The following is a 20,650-nucleotide window of genomic DNA, read 5'->3' as shown; positions in this document are numbered from 1 at the left end:
TTCTTATATAAAAGGCAGGGGCTGTAATAATGCTAGTTCAACCACTCATGTCAGTGTTTTTATTTTGTAAATTAATATTGCCTGCAATGGACTGCTGCCCCATTCAGAGCTGTTTGCCTCCTTGTGCCAGATACTCTAATCCAGGGGTGGGCAGTGTCGGTCCTGAAGAGCCGCACTGGCCGCAGGTTTTCACTCCAACCCAATTGCTTAATTAGAAACCAATCCTTGTTAATCTCAGACCCTTATTTACGTTTATGGCTTGTTGCCCTGCAATGTAAGGTCTTATAACCGAGGATATCATCCAAATGATTTGAAGCCTAAAAAGGATAATTGTTAGTCTGTCACATTTTCTATTAAGTGTTTTATTAAATCAAACGGTGTATGATGAGCACACACAGATATAAATGGAAACAAGTTAGATGGAGAACTATTGGCTGCTTTGTCATTTACATCTTATTGTTAATAACGAGCCATTAAAACATGAAATAAGCAATTAAGGGTGGGGAACCTTAGCAAGAGAGACCACTAAAATGAAGCATCAAAATGTCACCTGGGCAATAAGTGCTTCATCAGTAAAAAAAATGACTTCTCATTAAGAAACTGGGTTGGAACAAAAACCTGCAGCCACTGCGGCCCTCCAGGACCCACACTGCCCACCCCTGCTCTAGCCCAACTGCCTCAAACTGGATTAGGCTGGGTCAGTCATGAAGGGATCAATACATTAAAGTATTTCATGTGAATTTAACAAGGTAATTCTATAATAATCCATGGAAATTATTATTGTATATCACAGAAGTCTTGCTATTTTGACAGTTTTGCTATGGAACAGAGCCATTAGTTAACATACTTGAAGAAAATGAAGACATAAGAAATCATTTGTCAAGTCACCCTGAGCCATAAACCTGAATGCAAAACATCATCCCTGATTATCTAACTCATGAGAAGAGCTGAAGTGCTGTCTCCTTGAAATGCATGTCCTGTAATCTTAAACTACTGATGAAGGCTTACTTAATATAAATAAGTGGCTGAAACTGTAAAAAGTAGTCATATGAGTTTTTTATACAATATGATGTCCCCAATCAATTAAAATAAACATTAATTGACTACTCGTTGCATATGCACTCTTTCATTTCATGAAAACTTTATGTTCTCAGGAATTAAATTCTTCTCACATCACATTAATGTAGCAGTTAAAGGGGAAGAGTTGTGTTTTCACTTTAATAGCAAAAAGTACTTTCTTGAAAAAATCTCAACTTTTACCCTCCTTTGTATATATATATATATATATATATATATATATATATATATATATACACTCATAAGTATATCCTCACAGTCCTTGTATTCCATGGATTTGCTTAACTGCTATCATAAAAAATGAATTTTTCCTTTAATTTTTTTGTCTTTTTTCACTTTTTCTTGTGTTTTACTTTCTATATGGATTTTTATATCACAATTCTGATAGTTACTTTTATTTTACTTTTTTGGAGGTGTCAAAATATTTTTGTGCCATGTCACAACTTCTTGTCTGTTTTTGGGCACCATGATTGACTACAGTGACCCACCACATTGTCTTGTGGGCATGACCCGGAGTGCCTGGCACCACTGTGACAGTATGAAGATCAGTATTGTGCACATGTTAATTATCCAAAGCTGAAAATAAACAAAACTTTCTCATATGTACTTTAGTGATTGGTTTTCTGGTTACCGATCTTGTGCTGTACTCTTATTCCTACTGTTTAGGTATTTCGATTGACTGACTTTCTTGTAAAGATTTTATTGGCCCATTTTTTTTATGACATTTTGTCTCTTTGTACTTAATTCCAAAAATTTGCTGGAAAAATGCTTTCCAGCTGCTACAGTATACAGAGAGCTTTTTGCCATTGTCCAGTCAAAGTGGCATAAACCTTGTGTTGTGTATCTCTGCTCCCCTTTGACTATTTTGTGAAGTCTTTTTTTGTCTTAATTTTGGGCTGTAAATTTTGGTGTTTTGCTTTCTGGATTTAGAATAGCTTAGTGAAGAGTGCTATACAAAATACATCGAAAACTGAAGATAAAAGCAATTTGCTGTTTTATTTAGTTTTTCATTCTATAAATGAGAACTTTCGTATTTTCTTCTTTTTTTTACATTTATGAGTTTTTTAATTTTTAAAATTTTTACATTGAAATTTAATCTGACCAGGTTTTGATGTTTTTTTTCCCCACTCTGGTAATGCTCATAACAATACAAATATACTGTATGTGTTTGTATGTATATCTCAGAACCAAGACTTTCAAAACTCCCAAAATCACTTTGGTGATTCCTTCTGAGAAAAGTTTTAAATAAATGAGGTATCCCACTCTCTGATTTTTCTTATTTACCACCACTTACATTTCAAAGTGCAGTCCATGCTGGGGCTGTCCGCTGTTGTGTACTAGTCATTTGTCTCCTACACTTGCAGAAATATGCAGCATTGCCCAGAAACAATTGGCAATTTAATATCTGTGTTATTCATGAGGAATTATCAACATTTTTAAAAATGCATCAAATTTTCTAAATAACAAAATATAGTATTTATTTATTAAAGTATGAAGCACCAGATTCATAAGCTACACATAAAATACTGGGATCGCATAATGACATCACCAAGACACACCGTGGTGGTAATCGCTGTGTTGACTCATGAGGACTTTACTTATTTGGGGTTTGGTTAGAAAGGTTTCTTGATTGTGACGCATCGCTCACAGAGCCAGTAGTGTGCCACTTTTCAAATAGTTGTTGAATTGCGCATTGCACAGGGGCACATGCAACATGATACTGTTCTGTGAACCCCACACACAGATAGATAGATAGATAGATAGATAGATAGATAGATAGATAGATAGATAGATAGATGATACTTTATTTGTCCCTAAGGGAAAATTAAAATATTACAGAAACTCCAAAAAATAAATAAATATAATAAAAAACAAGAAACAACCCTCCAAACATACATAAAAGCTTCTGGCTTGGATAACAGAGAGCTGCTGCTGTTGTCTTGACAGAGTCTGTACAAAAATAGTGTTCCACAAACTAAATATAATGGTTTAACAAAACTAAACAAAATATACACAGGGATACCCAGCTAGCTTCACTTGACTCATGTTGCGGCTGCTAAAACCTTACCACGCACAGGCCTACGTTTCTATTCACTAACATATTTTTTTCTCATCAGGAGCAGCTCACAAATAATTCCTCAGGACTATGCCCACTGTACTTTAATTTTGAGCATGCCTCAGCAAAACGGAATTTAATTCAGAAGAGAATGGAAATTCTGTTAGAATGACTGGCAGTCGGGGAATTCAAATATGCAATGGTTTTGCCATATATTACAGTTGGTTATATTACAAATTTATGAAGATTTATAATGATTCATATAGTGTTATATAGTAATGGGAGATTAAAAATACATTTCAGAACTCTGAACTTCCAAAGAGTCAAAGAATTCTGTGGTACACTGAATTGTCAATTGCCCCTACATCTGGTGAACTTAACTTCTGCATTAGAATTATTATGATACTGTCAAAAACAAAAAATTTACACTGGAATTATCCCTTGGCCATCCTCCAAAGTCACAAAAGAAATGCATTATTTTAAATCTCAAAAAAATGTACATATAGATGATTGATGCCAGATTGATACCAGATTGAGATTTATCCTTTGACGAATAAGAAAAGCAAAAGTACAAGGTTTCAAGTGGTTATTATGTTTATTAATTATAGAAATACCTACTGTTTCCCAGATAGGTCCATCCATTTTTTGACCCACTTATCCAGGACTGGGTCTTGCAAGCATTGGGCACAGGGCAGGAACCATCTCCAAACAGGGCAACGAAGGATGAAAACACACAGATACGGGACAGTTTAACAAACTAACTCCCCTAATTTGCATGCCCTTGGACTGTGGGAGAAAATGCATGCAGGAGAACCACTCTAACGCTCTATCCCAATACATTTAAAACCCAATATTACTGTTACACATACAGATGTATATCTTTAGATATGAATATCTGAACTTGTCACATCGTAAAAAACACCACCGAAGAACAATATACAGTAAGACATTATCTCCAATGCTACATCTTCAGCAATGTTTGAATTGCTATTCTTGGATCTTCTAGAATCTTGAATCTTTTGTTGTTGACCAAAGTCTTTGAGGAATAGGAATACAGTAGCAAACAATCAAATTGATTTTCAAGTTATCACAACATCAGACATGCATACAGGCTTTTTTATTTATAAGACACAGAAAAAGTCAAGAGAAGAACGACTAAGCAGATTCCGGGACTGAGAGCCATGAGGAACCAAAAACTTCTCAGTTTAAGCAAAGATTAAGAGGCTACATGACTGAAGAGTCTAAAATTATGGAGGGAATTAGTAATGGATCCAGTTACTTAAAAATAAACAAGAACACAGGGACATGGTTGGAAATTTGTTAAAGGTAGATTTTGCACAAATGTTAGAATGTTTTTCTTCACGCAAAAAACACAGCCAATGGAATAAATTACCAAGTAGTGTGGTAGAGAGTAGGACTTTAGTGACCTTAAAAAACTCAACTTGATGTTATGTTGGAGTACCTACAGTAGGTGAACAGGACTGGCGAGCTTGTGCGGCTGAATGGGCTCTTCTCATTGCAGTATAATATGTAATGCAAGTATGAGTAATACCCAGAATGATTCCAAAAGGATATAAAAATGGTCAGTTTATTACAAAAAATACAAGGAAGGAATGAACAAAGTGAGAAATGGAAAGTACCAAAGTAAACAGAAAAAACCTACCTGCAATCTTAGTATCTTTGGTCTGTTTCTCTCTAATCCTGGCTTTTTTGCACACCCAGGCAGAGCATTCACATGGGGTTCACTTCTAGGCAGCCCTGTATCTTCTTGAGGGACACCAGGCTACAACTCTTTCTAGTGGTACCTGATGTCTCTGCACCCATGAACCTTATGTTGAATTTAAATGGCTGGGTCACCCATGAACCTTATGTTGAATTTAAATGGCTGGGTCTCCAGGGTAGGCCTCCTGCTGCCTGTCACTTAGCAGACAGCACTTTTCTTTATATTGCTATCTGGAATTATTTCAGACAACGATCAGACGTCCCTTCCAATGGTTAGGTCACTTGCTTCCTGTTGTCCTCTGCCATGGCTTTGGCTTTTATTGTGACGCGGCATGTATATATATATATATATATGGCATAGAGCTTCTTTATTATAGTGTATACACACAGATACTTTACATACAGTATATCATATAGGTTATTTGATCAGTCTCCTTCCATGTACAGTAAAAGTAAGATTATTACTAAAATGTGTGCCTTGCCTTCTACGTGAATGAAAGCTGAATATTCTTTAGATTCCGTCTTTACAACCACCAGGTGTATTTGGCAAGGTAAACAAATCTGTGTTGATGTAACTGACACTGACAGAAATTAATGCCTCTCAGTAAATGTGTTTTTAAATGGAAACAGTTCATTCACTCATTAATTTGTGAGTGCTTTTAAATCTCATTTTTCAGACTGTTGTGCAACAAATGACATTCACACCAGTTCAAAGCTAGAATTTCTCAGGAATTTGTCTCTTGAAAAAAAAACATTGTCAAGCAGTTGTAGATTAAAGTACAGCTATATAAAGTTTACTTACTTGTACTGTGATTGATCATTGCCCCCTACATCTGGTGAGCTTAACTTCTGCATTAGAATTCTTATGATGCTGACAAAAACAATAAAATTTACCTGAAAAAATAAGAGTTTATATACCAAAAATGTATTTATTTTCTTCTATTCCATGACAAAACACAGAAAGATTCCCTTAATCATTATAAACGGCCTAACATTATAAAGGTAGCTATTATACAAGTAAAATTCAAGGGAGGAAATTTAAAGTTTTTCTGTCAACTTTTGTAAAATATTCCCTCCATACAATATGTCCAACACAAATACAAAATTGCATTTAAATTAGTCAGTATATTACAAAAAAGTAATTTAAACCCACAAGAGACTCATATAATATCAAGTAAAAGCTGTTATGTTCCCACTGTGACCCTGAAGTGGATTAAATGGATCAGAAAATAGATGGATAGGCATTATGGTGTCATTTTGAATGGTTATCATGGAGGAAGAAAAGAATCCTTAGGGTTTTATTATCTTTTCAGTCAGTTAGCTTCTGATTTGAGCCCAGTATTGTCGAGTTAGGTTTTAGCCCTCTAGTGACTCTCATTTAGAATGAGTGGATTTTTAAAAACAGAATATACTAATGAATGCTTGATGCTGGGGTATTTTAATGACAGGTTATTACTGAACACAACACAAAGAATTAGGTGGCTGGCTCCAGTAATATTGTCAGAGAATTTTTTATTTTATTTAGGAGTGTATGGTGAATACTAGAAGTCATTCTGTCTCTGGAAGACAAAGTCTGGTCCTTTATACAGTGAACAAAAAGTTCTCATTAGAAGCTGAGCACAAGGACACCTCCTTCGGCATAAATGTCAGTAAGCTCACTTTATTTGAACCAAATTACAGTCTCCTTTGGTGAACTTTGCCAGCAGCCAGTGACACTGCTGATTTGACAAAGCTAGGTGTTGACACTAATGTAAGATTTTCTATGGCTTGTGCCATGTCTGTGAATCATTCTGTTTCTAGAATTTTCATTTAAACTCTGTTACACTTATGTTACATGAATCCAGTATTACACTAAAGCTAATTGAAAAAAACAAGATGTCCACAAGATGTTTTAAATAAATAATTAAATAAATAAAGATATTTCTGTTGAATTTGATCAATGGCCCAACTCAGCAATACATTTTACTTGACACTCAGGTCATTAATTGATGACAGACAGATTTTTGAAACTAGTGAGAAGAGTGAATTACTTTCTGAAAGTGTGAGGAATTTGTCCATTTCTGAACTAGTTCTATAACAACAACCTTTGCTGCAGCATCAATGTATAATTGACCCTGGTCAAAGCCTTGAGAGGGGATTCTGCATGCTGTCATGTGATGTACAAACAAATAAAAAGACCCCACTTACAATGATGGAAATTATTATTGGTCCTCGGATAATCCACCAGGGGATGTTGCCTTCCTTTGTGTCCCAGCACCTTTAATTAGAACATGAAAAAACTTCATGTGGAGCTATGCTTTGGATTATCAGATAAAAGAAAGAAATAGAATAGAATTTTGTTGGTCTTAAATGTGTTACTGTATTCCATTTAAATAATATACAAGTTGGGCTAGGCCAGATCAAACTGATTCAATAATATCTCAGGCAGGATCATATCTAAATAGCAGCACTCCTCAAAATAGCGGTGGTGCTTTGTGCACATTTATTATTATAATAAATAACATTTTGGACTTTTTTCTGGTGTCTGATGTATTGTCCGAGGGTTCAAGGGAGCGAGAGCGCCCCTATCTGTCACAACATATATATATATATATATATATATATATATATATATATATATATATATATATATATATATATATATATATGTATGTATGTATACACATAAGCCAATGAAATCTTAATTATTAATACAAAAATCATAATATCAAAAAATGACTCCTTAATTAATTGAAGAAATTATAATGAAGTACAGTCTAAGAACAAGAACAAGAAATTGGGTAAGAAAAGGATTGAGTGTTTAGTGTGATTTTTTTTTTTTGTTTTTCTTATTTTCTGTTGTTATTATAGAATTAATGGTATCTTGGACTAACCTGTTGTTTTTTTTTTCCTTTTAACAAAAAATAAATAGCTTCACATTTTACTGGATTATCATTGTGAATTTTAATCTCTCTTGTCCTTTTAAAGATGTACTGTATCTATAACTGAAATGTGTCATTTTTTAACTCAAGGTGTTGCTTTATCTGCTCAAATACAATCATATATATTATTTAACAGTTAACAGGATTTGTTTTTCTAAAGAAGTCCTATAGTTTTTTTAGAACTGAATTTCTAATAATCCCTTGGGTGCAATATGGTACAATGTAATTTACAATGCACTGACTAGAACATGAGGTGTTATAGCATTTTAAATTTTTTTTCCCTTCCACCACTTATATTTATTTACTGTGTCCCAAGCAGCAGTACCAGGCACTCTCCTCTTCTCCTCATATACCTCCTGACTAGGCCCAATTATCAAGTCCCACGGCTTCTCATATCACTGCTATGCAAATGATATTCAGCTGTACCTGTCGTTCCCACCTTAGGGGAATACAGTCTGGGCTTGAATTTCACTGAGATCTCAGTCTGGATGAAGGAACACTACCTCCAACTCAATCTGTCGATGAATGAGTTCCTTAACCTTCTCGAACACTCCTTCAATTCAAAAAAACATCTCTGCAAAACGTAGCTCATTATCATTAGCACCTGCCAAGTCAGTATGTTACCTTTCCTTGGGGTGATGATGATCACCTCTACAGAGGTTTTGGGAACCTACCATTAAAAAATGTCAGTAAATTTAATGATAAAATTACTGTAAATGGTGAAAGTAAAATACCTTTTCTGAAAAAAAGGAAAGTTACCATATGTTCTACTGAAAATGACCTGTATACCTGTATATCTTAAACAATACATTTCATTATTTTTTTTGCAGCCAAATTCTGTAAAATCAATATTTTTCTATCTTCAAAATATGCTACACACTGTTTACTGATACACTACAGTTACACTGAAAAAATCATTAATTTTATAGTGTAAAACTTTTAAATAGTGAAGGCAAACAACTGTAAAATGGTAAGGCTCTGTTTCATGTAACACCAAAGTTCTGATATTTGCATAAGGACACGCCCCCTTTTATCGTAGTGTTCCTGGTGAACCGTATACCTTTGAACAGTAGGGGAAAAAACTTGCATGCTGAAGGTTTTTTGAGGTTATGGAAGCTGATTTATGGTGAGTTGTATTCGATAAGCTGGCACACCGGTTGGGCACCATACATCTCAAAAACAAACTTTACTTCTCCACCAGACAAATGTGCCATAACTTTCTTAAACATTGAATTCTTTTCAATGTATATAATTAAATGATACATGTTTGCTATTGGTTGTTGTTAGTTTACTGATGCAAACTGTGTGCTGGCGTTTGATTCTGACAGTATTTTCTAATGGTTTATTGATTGGCATATTTATTATAATGCATGGATATCAGGTTATGGTTAAACGTTCACTTCTGTTGGAATGTGTTGTAAAGTAAAAACAGTTATTTAGTACAAAGTTACACTGTAGACCTAAAAATATTGTCATCTTTTTTTTACAGTAAAATTCTGGCAACCACAGATGCCAGTGCTTTACCGTAAAATTTAACATTATTTTTTTTACAGTGATATGACTATAATTACTCAGATGACTTAAATAAATACAGAATCTATCTGTCTATACAGATTTGCATTCATTGTTTTTGTGCTTACTTACATTTATTCAGTCAATCAAATTGTTATTATAAACTACAGTACTAATTAAGTGAAATCAAACAGTTCAAGCATTTTTCATGAGGTCAATTTTTTGCACTCTCTAAATAATTCTGCTTTAAAAAATGAAACTATTTACATTTCTAAAGGTTAATTGCACTCACCCAGTGTCTTCCAAATATAACTTAGTCAATGCCCAAGCAGTAACAAATATTAATGGAATTCCTAGATAAAAGAAAGCATTAATGAATAAAAGTTATTATACTTCTGTGTTTTTCTTAAAATGATCTCCATTGTATTTTTAGTAAAGTAATTTGAGTGACTTTCAATAGAAGAAATGTGTCATGTCAATAAATGTATTTTTATTATTATTAAAAAGCAATGCCTTGAAATGCCACATAAAATCATCTGTCTAATCTCTAAACAAACTGAAGAAATATATGTCAAGAAAAATTCGGTCATTAATCCAATTTCAATATATTTTTAATTTTAACCCCTATTAAGGTCTGTGTGGGCAGAGCTACAAGACAAGAACTGAACACAAGTTAAAAACAAGCAAATCAGTCCATTCTTGAGCCACTTAATCCATTTGAGGGTTGCGGGAGTGGGGATGGCGGGAGCTTGGGGTGAATCTATCCTGGCAGCAGTTGGTGTGAGGTAGAAACTAGACTTAGAGAAATTCAGTGACAGTGATCAGTCTAAAAACACGTGTAAGGATTCTGTTGAATATGATCAATGGCCCAACTCAGAAATACATTTTACTTGATTTCCAATTGATGACAGACAGATTTTTGAAACTACAAGTGAGAAGAGTGAATTACTTTCTGAAAGTGTGAGGAATTCATCCATTTCTGAACTAATTCTATAACAACAACCTTTGCTGCAGTATCAATGTATAGTTGACCCTGGTCAAAGCCTTGAGAGGGGATTCTGCATGCTGTCATGTGATGTAAAAACAAATAAAAAGACCTCACTTACAATGATGGAAATGCCTCCTGATGTTGTGCTATTGCTGAAATGCAGGTCATAGTTTATGTCCTTTACATTTTGTATATGTGTTTTTTTGTATGTGCATGGGTAGCATATTGGTGCAGTATGCACTAGATTTGCCACCTGATGAGGGTTTAGTTCCTACTTTGTGTCAATGATCTCAGGAAAATCTCAGTAAACTGAATATTCAGGATCAAAACATGAATTTTGTTACTGTATACCCTATGGGTCAAATTAGGATCTGTTACACAGTAACACCAAAAATAAATCAGAAGTATTAGAGACAGTTTACAAAGGCTAACAAAGGCAGACAACATCATTAAATGTTGTTTTTTATGTTGATGATTCAGGTCTTTCTAATCAGTAGAGTGAGGTTACTTCAGATTTATTTTTTTAATTCATACAGCACAAATGTGTTATGCGCATGCATGTATGTGGTAAACAATGAACCTTGATAATGAATTGTTTTCTGGGTGTATGCTTTTTTTGACAACATTTTGGCATATGATCACTTTAGGTTCATTAAAATATTCCCTGTTCTTTATGCCATTTTAATAAAGCTGCAACTTCCGTGAAAAAGAGTAACAATGTGCTCTGGATATATTTTATTTCAATTTATGTCATGGTATTTTTGCAATTACCAATGCAAGCAGAGTATTCTATTAAGCAATCCCCCAGCAAGCTGCTGTGTTTGTGTAGCTGTGAGCATCCTATGGGCCCGAATGAAAGACTCTGCTCGAGATGGAGTCAAGGCTGGGGAGGACACAATAGAATGAAATGTTTAAAACAAATGAAGGTTGCCTTGTTTGGAGGAAAAGGAAGGTCAAGGTCAATGCCTTGACAAATCAAGCAAACCTGGGGGGTATTTTCCGTACGTCGCTTAAATCATCCGAGATCAGATGCCTCATCTTGGATGAGTTAATGCCAGTGAAACTCATCCGGGATAAGTCGTTTTTTCAAACGCAGCCGTGTAGTAGATTAGTCTAGCTGGATCTAATCATCAGAGATAAATGCACGCGCCTACGCTGATTGAAAAGCCCATATATATTGAGTCTAGAAAACATGATCAGCAAGTCTTTGATAGGCTGCAACAAAATGATGAAAGAAGGGGCGCATTTTTTTTTTCACACAAGCAGAGCAAGACCTTTTATTTGAAGGACATGAAGAATTTCAAGATTTAATATGCACAAGGGGTAACACTGCAAAAGCAGCCCAAACCAGAAAAGACGGCTGGCAAAAAGTGGCTGACAAATTAAATGCTAAGTAGTGTGCATTGTACTTACTGAATGCAGCGTTTCATTTCCTATGTGTCAGATTAAATTGATAGATAGATAGATAGATAGATAGATACTTTATTAATCCCAAGGGGAAATTCACATTTAATATATTAAATATGCATGTAAATTCATATTTAATATGTCATAATTCCAGGTCAAACATGAGCACAAGTAGAACATGGGAACAGGTTAAAGTGAAGTACAAGAATATACTTCAAACTGGTAAACTATTGGTATATAACTATTTAAAGAATTGTTGACATAAAGAATCATATATAATATAAAAAACATTAAGTCTAAAGCTAATAAGAAGGCAGACAAGCAAAAAACAGGTGGAGGTCCACGCGGTGCAGACCTAACCCCTGCAGAAGAGTTGGCTCTCCAGCAAAATGCCCATCGCCCTGTTTCTGAGGGCATTCCAGGGGGAAGCTCCTCCTCAGAACCAGTGGCCGGATGCAGTGGTCACTTCATTTCAGATAAAGGATGGTCATTGCATATATTTATCATCGATGTGTGCCATAGGTATGTTCCATATACCCTCTCTTTTATTGGGTTAGTTGCATATCCCTAGAACCTGTGTCTGACCAACGAGATATTGACGAAGGTCAAATATTTGATGAAGACACTGTGTCTGATTATTTGGATCTGCGTACAATCCAGTGCCCCAATCACATTTGGAAATCCTGGGTAATGAGAATGTTAGGCTGATTGAGATTCTTCATGGAACTGTGGGTGTTTTTGCCTGTGTATTACCTACCTGCAATGGCATGAAACGCCTCTTTTGTCTGTACATGCAGGTGTCCAGGAAACACTATGAAAACCCGAAGGAAATATTTCAGAGCCAAACAGACTTTACGAATTGCCTGGCAAATTGCACTTTTAGTTTGATTTACCGCATTGCCTACAGTATATAAAAAAAGTGCCGCTTGCAAAAAACCTCAAAGCAATGCATACTGTCTGTGTGGTTGTGAGAGCCCGACTTCGCAGAGTTTGACTTTGAATATAAGGTGCTAATAAATCTTTGAGGTACAGTATTCCCCCTCGGCTAAAGCGGTATCTTTCAAAAAGAATTTCGTCCGGGAGCAATAAAGGATCTTGCCAATCGCGCAAAACCCTCTCTATATGAAATTCTCTTCTTATAATTTGCGCACCGATATCAATTGGTTGCTCATTCATGAACGGTGAAGCCATGTCTTAATGAATTCCATGCACGGACACTGATTAAGTGTGTGTGCTAATCCTTGTTTACATCGAACAAACCTGCTCCGAGCAGGTTTGAGGATTTGGATGTGTTGCTATGACAACACATCCAGCAAGAGTTTCGAAAAACTGACAGATCCAGGATCAGGCCAAATCGTCAACAATTAGATCCGGCTAAATGAGTAATCCACGTACGAAAAATACCCCCCTGATGTTTGTTTTAGCACTGTGTGTTTTAAGAAACTACCATACAGCATAATCAGACAAAGGTACTCTTATGGCTTTGTAAAGATCAAATGTACACAAAAGCTTTTTGTGCTTTTCATATTACATTAACATTGCCAGGAGGGACAGTCACCACAGATGACACACCATGTTAGCAACCAAAACACAAGAATTGTTACAGAATTGCAAAGCATGTCCTGTTGTTCACAATAACTGAACTATTTGTCGAACTGTAAAAAATGTCCAAGGACAGAAAAGCGCTTTCACGATCAACTAAAGAGCGATACTTTATTTTATAGTTTCAGTGCTTTATTAGATTATTCTAAAAGTATTAGAAATCTGTGTTGAAATTGTTTCCCTCAAATATATTGTTGCATAGCTTTTTTCATTATTTATAAATGTTTTAACATTCAAATTTTGAAAAAAATATTAATCTCAAGTCTTCATGCAGAGAGGATGCAACAAAGTTTCTGATCCAATGATAACCAACACACTTAAACAGTCAACAATATCAAAAATGTCCCAAGAAAAAAATCTTACGTTACTTGTGTTGCATAATCCATATGTCATGTCCTCCAGTTGTGTGCTCACAATGTACAAAACACATGTATTTTGTGCTAAAACATTATAAATAAATGAAATAGTCCACAAATGGGAAGCCCCTTCACATGGGGTTTTGCTTTTGAAGACAGGACTCTTGACCATGAAGGGGAGAGTCGTACCTTGTGTTTGGCCTTAACAAGATATCAAAATTGTGGCCTGTAACTGATCCAGATTATTTTGATGATAGATCTCTCTTCTGAATACTGTAGTATGCTCCAGCTATTTGAATGTGTTATTCATTTTAAAACAAATAATTGTCATATCACCCCTTTCCTTTTTGATTGATACCTTGCATCCTATGCTGCCAGGATAGGCTTTGATTAGAAAATGGGCAAACTTTAAAAATGACATTGTGTAACTCATGTAATTATGACTAATTGGCTCTTCATCCAAATTAAATACAAACTTTTTATAATAAAAGTTATGATCAAGCTCAGTATGAAACAAACTGTATAATATAAAATTTAACAGATGGCTACATACTTAAATGGACTGACCCAAAGTGGAGATAAGACAGATAGCTGTAGATTTTGTTTACTAGCAAGTGACTTCCTGTTGGGGCGGCACGGTGGCGCAGTGGTAGCACTGCTGCCTCACAGTAAGGAGACCCGGGTTCGCTTCCCGGTTCTCCCTGTGTGGAGTTTGCATGTTCTCCCCGTGTCGGTGTGGGTTTCCTCCCACAGTCCAGAGACATGCAGGTTAGGTGCATTGGCGATCCGAAATTGTCCCTAGTGTGTGCTTGGTGTGTGGGTGTGTGTGTCCTGCGGTGGGCTGGTGCCCTGCCCAGGGATTTGTTCCTGCATTGCGCCCTGTGCTGGCTGGGATTGGCTCCAGCAGCCCCCCCCCATCACCCTATGTTAGGATATAGCGGGTTGGAAAATAAATGACTGACTGACTTCCTGTTATTCTGTGTTTGCGTGAAGCAGACATATTAATTAATTACCAAACAGTAATGAAAAATCATACAAACTATCACCTACAAAACAATTCTGGCAGTAAAATTAGCATTTGTACTCTTCTCCACACATTCAACAAAAAAATACTAGTGGGCATGTTAAAAAACACTACACAAGTGTAATGTGGGGATTTGCAATTTTAAAATTTCATAAATTTGAAAAGTAAAGAAATTAACTTTCGTCCTCTACATAACTTTCAATAAAAATAGCAAATGACACTTTAGGAACACATCTATTCTATAATCATACAGAATAATACAAAAGATTTCTTACCCCAACCAATGAGGAGATACACAATGAAGTGCCGGTTTTCAGAAAATATAATGACCAGGAGAGTGTGAAGGTACAGGCCTTCAACTAAGAGCCAGAAAAAGTTTGCCATAACGCAGTACTGAAAAATGACCATAACTGCCTTGCAGCCAAGCTGAAATTATAGAAAGAATTGTCAGAAAAAGAAAAGGGCTTTTTAATTTAATAAGCAGACACTTTAATTTAATGTCATTCAGCTAACCTCGTCATGCAAACTATACTTCAATAAAATAAAATTCTGACAATCACTTTAATACAATTAATTATTTAATCTAGTTCAATTTGGCAAATTCCTATATATAGAACACTTCTGTTTTCAGGCCCAGAACACTGCACACAGACTAAAATAATATACAATAATATAATAATTTATGCTAAATATGCACATTTAATTTTAACATGGAAATCAATTTGGATGTAAGCATTTTACATAATTAAACTATATGTTTAACAAAACACAATAGTGTATGCCACCAACACATTACAGTTTAAAGATCAGTATCTGATCAAATCTGAAACATTTAAAATACAGAACGAATACTAATACTTTATAAACAGGCAGTAAAATCTCTATTAAGCGTTTGAATACAAAATGGTATTTTTTTTCAGTATGAAGTCCCTGTAATAAAGCAAAAATACGTACAGTGATTCTAAAAGTTTTTCTGACATTAACCTCTTTTAGATGGGGGATAAAAATAGTTTTTTTTCACAATACTGTATTAGTATTATTTCACTTTACGATGGCGGGGACGAAGAAGCTGACACACATTGCCGACACACGTTGACCCCAAGCATACATGGCTAATCCCAACAAAAGGAGACTGACGCCTCTTGTGTGTATGTGCCTCTTGTGTGTTTACGCTTCAGCACACAAGATTTTGTAGTAGTGCACATAAAAGCAAGTCAAGAAATTAGCTCCCGCCAAAAATTTACAAAGAGTGAACAGACAGCACAATGGCCAACAGATGAACCCTTTGAGCATTAATATTATTGCAACCCAAATATATTTATGTATGCGGGAACAAACAGGCCATAAATCATATACTTTTGTGTGTAATCTGTTGGTTTACATGTTTCCGATAGAACCCCACTTTTATGGTCATTCCTTATGAATGACATTTGGGCACAGTGTGAGTAAACATGCGATTAAGAGTCTGCAGGTGGACAAAGCCATGCTTACAAGCTGCCAGTGCAGTCACTCTGATCTACGAGGAAATATGCAGTTGTTTAATGTATCCTGAAGTATCATAAACGGGCCTGTACTGAACAGCATCATGGCATTTTGGATTAGAAAAGGAAACAAAAGCACCGACACTGTAAATTTGCAACACGGGACGACAGTTGAGTATATAGAGAGAAGCAGATGGTGAACAAATAACTTAGTGGAATAAACTAAACTCCGTTTCTCTTCAACTCTGCTTTCAGTTTCTGAAGACAATGCAAAAACTGTAATTTGTAGTAATTTTTAAGTAACTTTCTGCCTTTTTTTTTTCTTTTCAATAATCTAGCTCTATGTAGTGCGCTATTTAGAAAAAGGTTTGTGATCAGTTTTGTTTGCCCATCATGTGCACCATGGGCATATTTGTTCAGCTTCATGAATGTAAAGACGGCAAAAGAATGTTATGTAAAGATTGATAGTTAAGAGAGTTTAAATGGTTCAGTGCAAATGCCTAAGCAGGAATGAAGTCAATTTGACTGAAGGTTATGGTCAACTAATTAAAAACTAGGGAAAAAAATGGAAAAAATATACATACCCAGACACCATTTAAATCTGTCAATCTTTAAATTATGCCATTGGATGAAATATATACAGTATTTAAGAAATTGCATAAAATAACCATAGCCTAAGAATGTCCACATATTAAACTTTACTCAAAACACAGTATTCTGGAAAAGTGTACTAACCAGTGAAGGTTCTTGCTCTAAGCACTGCATACTAGAATTGCTTTCTGAGTAAAGAATATGATCCTTGATAAAAACTGAGATTGCTTTCAGAATGAAAGAGAAGAAGAGGTTCAGGTGGATGTAGTTCCGTGTACAGTGAAGTTTTCTGTACAAAAGAAAAAAAATCTTGTTATTCATTTTACCTGAGCTTCTGATCTTCCTACTCAATAAGCACCTTCTTCAAGACTGTTTTTATTACCTTTACCCCGTCAGTTTTCCACATTGAATAGCATTTGTTCAAGTTGTACATGAATATAAGATATGGATAAAAAAAGTCAACCAATAAAGACTTGAATGTGCAGTCATCCTGATAATGTTCTGCTGTTTTTATATGGTGTTCTATAGTAATGCTGAGCTAAAAAAACTTTTAACATATAAAACTACAGTATTTATTATGATTTATGGCACCACTTTGCTGTTCACAAAATACCTTATTTCCAGTATACAAGTACTAAACTGACTATTTTGTACTGTGCAGTACAAAATATGTGACTGGACCTTCAGAATTACACCAAATCCATGTCTTGAAATATTACTGTGAAATTAAAAATGTACTGCACTTTTTTAGAAAAATTCTGTCTGCTTCCAGAATGAACATTAGATTGAAAATGTCAGTTATTAAAGATTCAAATTCACACTGGACAAGGCCTTCTGTTGCAGGGGTGGTGTCTAAGACATAATTTCCATTTAACTACATGCCAGACAATCTAAAAATCATAAAAGCTTTTTCCCCTTTCGGTGAAACTGATACTTTTGTGATCATTTTATATTTCATTTGGAGTTTAAACGTCACAAATGTGGTCACATTTGTTTTGATGACTTGTGTGTTTTTCACAGTTTTGAGAATTATTAACGTCTCTCCCATGACAACATTTTATTTTTCATTTGGGCACCGTCATTTTGAGGTTTTTTGTTGATTGGCTGCTGTACCATTTCTTTGCAGGGTCAAGCAAAAGCGTGTGATGCGTGACATCATTGGGTTATAGCTATAAAGGTCAGTATCATACACTTGCTGTTTGTACATGGTTAGCTTCTCCCAAAGTTCTTGGCTTTCATTTTTTTGTTTCTCCATCCCTGATTTTAACATTTTTTCTCTGCTTCTTGACTACAATAAATGATTAATGCCCGGGCTCTGGTTATGTACTTCTTTGTTAAATTTTGATTTTCAGTATTTGATATTCCTGTCTAACTAAATTTGTATGTAAAACATTTGGCCAGAGGCTCACTCTTCTCCAGTCCTTGGTATCTTTATATGTTTTCTTCAATCTTCTGTTTCAGCTCTAGTCTCTGGACTATCTTCCTCCCCCAAAACAAACAGTTGTGACTTTGCCTGCCAACTCTGAGCTGGATGTGCTCTGACAAGGGCCAGTCATTTAAACAACTTGTAGATGTTTCCTCCCTGTCATCCCTGGAGTAACTGTGGGGTTTGTCTATTGACTTTGGACCACCAGGCCAAAGTTACCTGTTGAGGTACTCCTCTGCAGTAGAGGTCCTGGGCTTATATCTACTGTACCCGCATCTGGCTGAACAGAAGGCTGTGAGAAATTCCTCCACTTTTTCCGTAACAAAATTAAAGATCTAAATAATTCAACTAACATAAATACATCATCTGTTTATATCTCTCCCTGTTTTCCCACTCCATCCAGCTCCTTCACTAAGTTCTCACCAGTCACATCTGCTTTTGCTAATGACCTGCTTTGTAAGATGAGGCCGACTACTTGTGTACTGGAGCCCATCCCCAGCATACTACTTAAATCCTACCTTCATGCCATAATCCTGACTATTACAACAATAATAAACTCATCCCTTTGACACTCATTTTTAAAGCCACTTGTGTAACCCCAATGTTAAAAAAGTCTGGTCTTCATGCTGACAATCTTAACAATTTTCACACTTACGTTTTCTGTCAAAATTTCTTAGGTGTGTTGTAGCTTCCCAACTCACCAACTACTTAACTTCTAATAATCTGATTGAACCCTTTCAGTCTGGTTTCAGGGCGCAGCACAGCTGTGAAACTGCTCTGCTACAGGTAACCAATGATTTGCTTATGGCAGTACTCTGGACAAACCAGCATATTAATTCTATTAGACCTCAGTGCAGCATTTGACAAGGTCAGACATGACATTCTACTGTCCAGAATGGAGAACATGCTGGGTATCTCTGGCACTACCCTCCAGTGGTTCAAGTCCTATCTGACTGATAGGCAAGAGTTTGTTAGTCTTGGCAACAGCAGATCCAGCTCAGCGCCAGTCACACATGGAGTTCCTCAGGGCTCTGTTCTCGGCCCTCTTCTCTTCTGTATTTATATGCTTCCCCTTGGCCATATTATCCGTAGCTATGGACTGGGTTATCATTTTTATGCAGATGACATTCAACACTATTTCAATGTTAAAAGTGGAACTTCATCAGAGCTTTCTCAGCTCACAACTTGCCTCAGTGAAATTAAAACCTGGATGGAGCAGAACTCTTTAAAATTAAATTGCAACAAAACTGAACTCCTGCAAACTGGGACTAAAGTGCAGCTTAATAAAGTGAGCTCCTACCCAGTCCATCTTGGCGGGGATCCCATCAGACCTGCCTCTACTGTAAAGATTTTGATTCCTCCCTTTCTTATTCCGCCCACATAAATCACATTAAGAAACTTTCTTACTTTCACCTCCGTAACATATCCCGTGTTCGCTCCTTCCTCTCCTTTTCTAATGCTGAGAAACTTGTCCATGCTTTTATCACTATCCCGCATCGATTATTGTAATTCCCTACTGGCAGGTGCCCCTTCTAATCTTATATCACAGCTCCAGCTTATTCAAAACTCAGCTGCAAGAGTCCTTACTCGAACCAGCAGCAGCGAGCACATCACACCCATCCTGCTCTGCCTTTACTGGCTCCCTGTGTCTTACAGAATCGAATATAAAATCCTACCAATAACCTACAAAGCCTTAAATAACCTCGCGCCAAACTACATCAGTGACCTTCTCCATCACTATGTGCCTGCCCGCCCACTAAGGTCCTCTGATTCTGGTAATCTTGTTGTACCCCACACTAATCTACACTCCATGGGTGACAAGGCCACTCCATGGGTGACAAGGCCTTCAGCTGTATAGCACCCAGATTCTAGAATGACCTACCGAAATTAATCAGGTCAGCTGACTCCATGAATTCTTTTAAAAAACAACTCAAAACTCATCTGTTCAGGAAGGCTTTTAGCTCTACTTGACTTTATTACCCTTCTCTCAGTTTACTTCTCTGTCAAGGTGCTCATGTAACCTGTGTGTGTGTGTGTGTGTGCGAGACCATCAATTATGTTGTCTGTTAGGTTTTTTTTTTCTCTGAATTCACAGTCGTAATCTTCTTTATTTATTTATCTGGTTTGTACAATGCTATATACTGTATACCCTGACGTTCTTTATTATATTCTGTAAGTGCCTTGAGCATGGGAAAGGCGCTATATAAATAAAATGTATTATTATTATTATTATTCACTACATGATCTCCACCTTACCTGAAAACTGTACAAAATGTTGGCAAAAAAATCCATCAAAATGACACAAAAAATGACTTTACCAATAAACAATAATATAATTCAGTAATAAGAATGACATATGCAAAAATTCCAAAAATGAGCAAAATTGATTTTAGATGAGTCATAATAAGGATTCATCACCAAAACAATTGAGATAAAATCAAATAGTCGACACACTATCTAACCATAAGCATATCAGTTGACCTGTCT

The 20,650-nt window shown here is 35.8% G+C and overlaps 1 protein-coding gene across 1 annotated transcript in view; it reads right to left on the bottom strand.

The window, feature by feature from the left end:
* vipr2 (vasoactive intestinal peptide receptor 2) overlaps positions 1-20,650 on the bottom strand; it is a 192,215-nt gene that overhangs the window by 10,388 nt on the left and 161,177 nt on the right. Inside the window, exons 6-10 of the mRNA XM_028804135.2 lie at positions 16,882-17,026; positions 14,941-15,091; positions 9,581-9,641; positions 7,043-7,112; positions 5,658-5,749 (exon numbers count right to left, since the gene is read on the bottom strand). Coding sequence (XP_028659968.1) covers positions 5,658-5,749; positions 7,043-7,112; positions 9,581-9,641; positions 14,941-15,091; positions 16,882-17,026 — 519 coding nt within the window. The remainder of the gene's footprint in view (positions 1-5,657; positions 5,750-7,042; positions 7,113-9,580; positions 9,642-14,940; positions 15,092-16,881; positions 17,027-20,650) is intronic.

This window comes from Erpetoichthys calabaricus, chromosome 6 (genome assembly GCF_900747795.2).
Source record: "Erpetoichthys calabaricus chromosome 6, fErpCal1.3, whole genome shotgun sequence".
Classification (NCBI taxonomy): Eukaryota; Metazoa; Chordata; class Cladistia; order Polypteriformes; family Polypteridae; genus Erpetoichthys; species Erpetoichthys calabaricus.
This window is presented reverse-complemented; position numbering and strand designations above follow the sequence as displayed.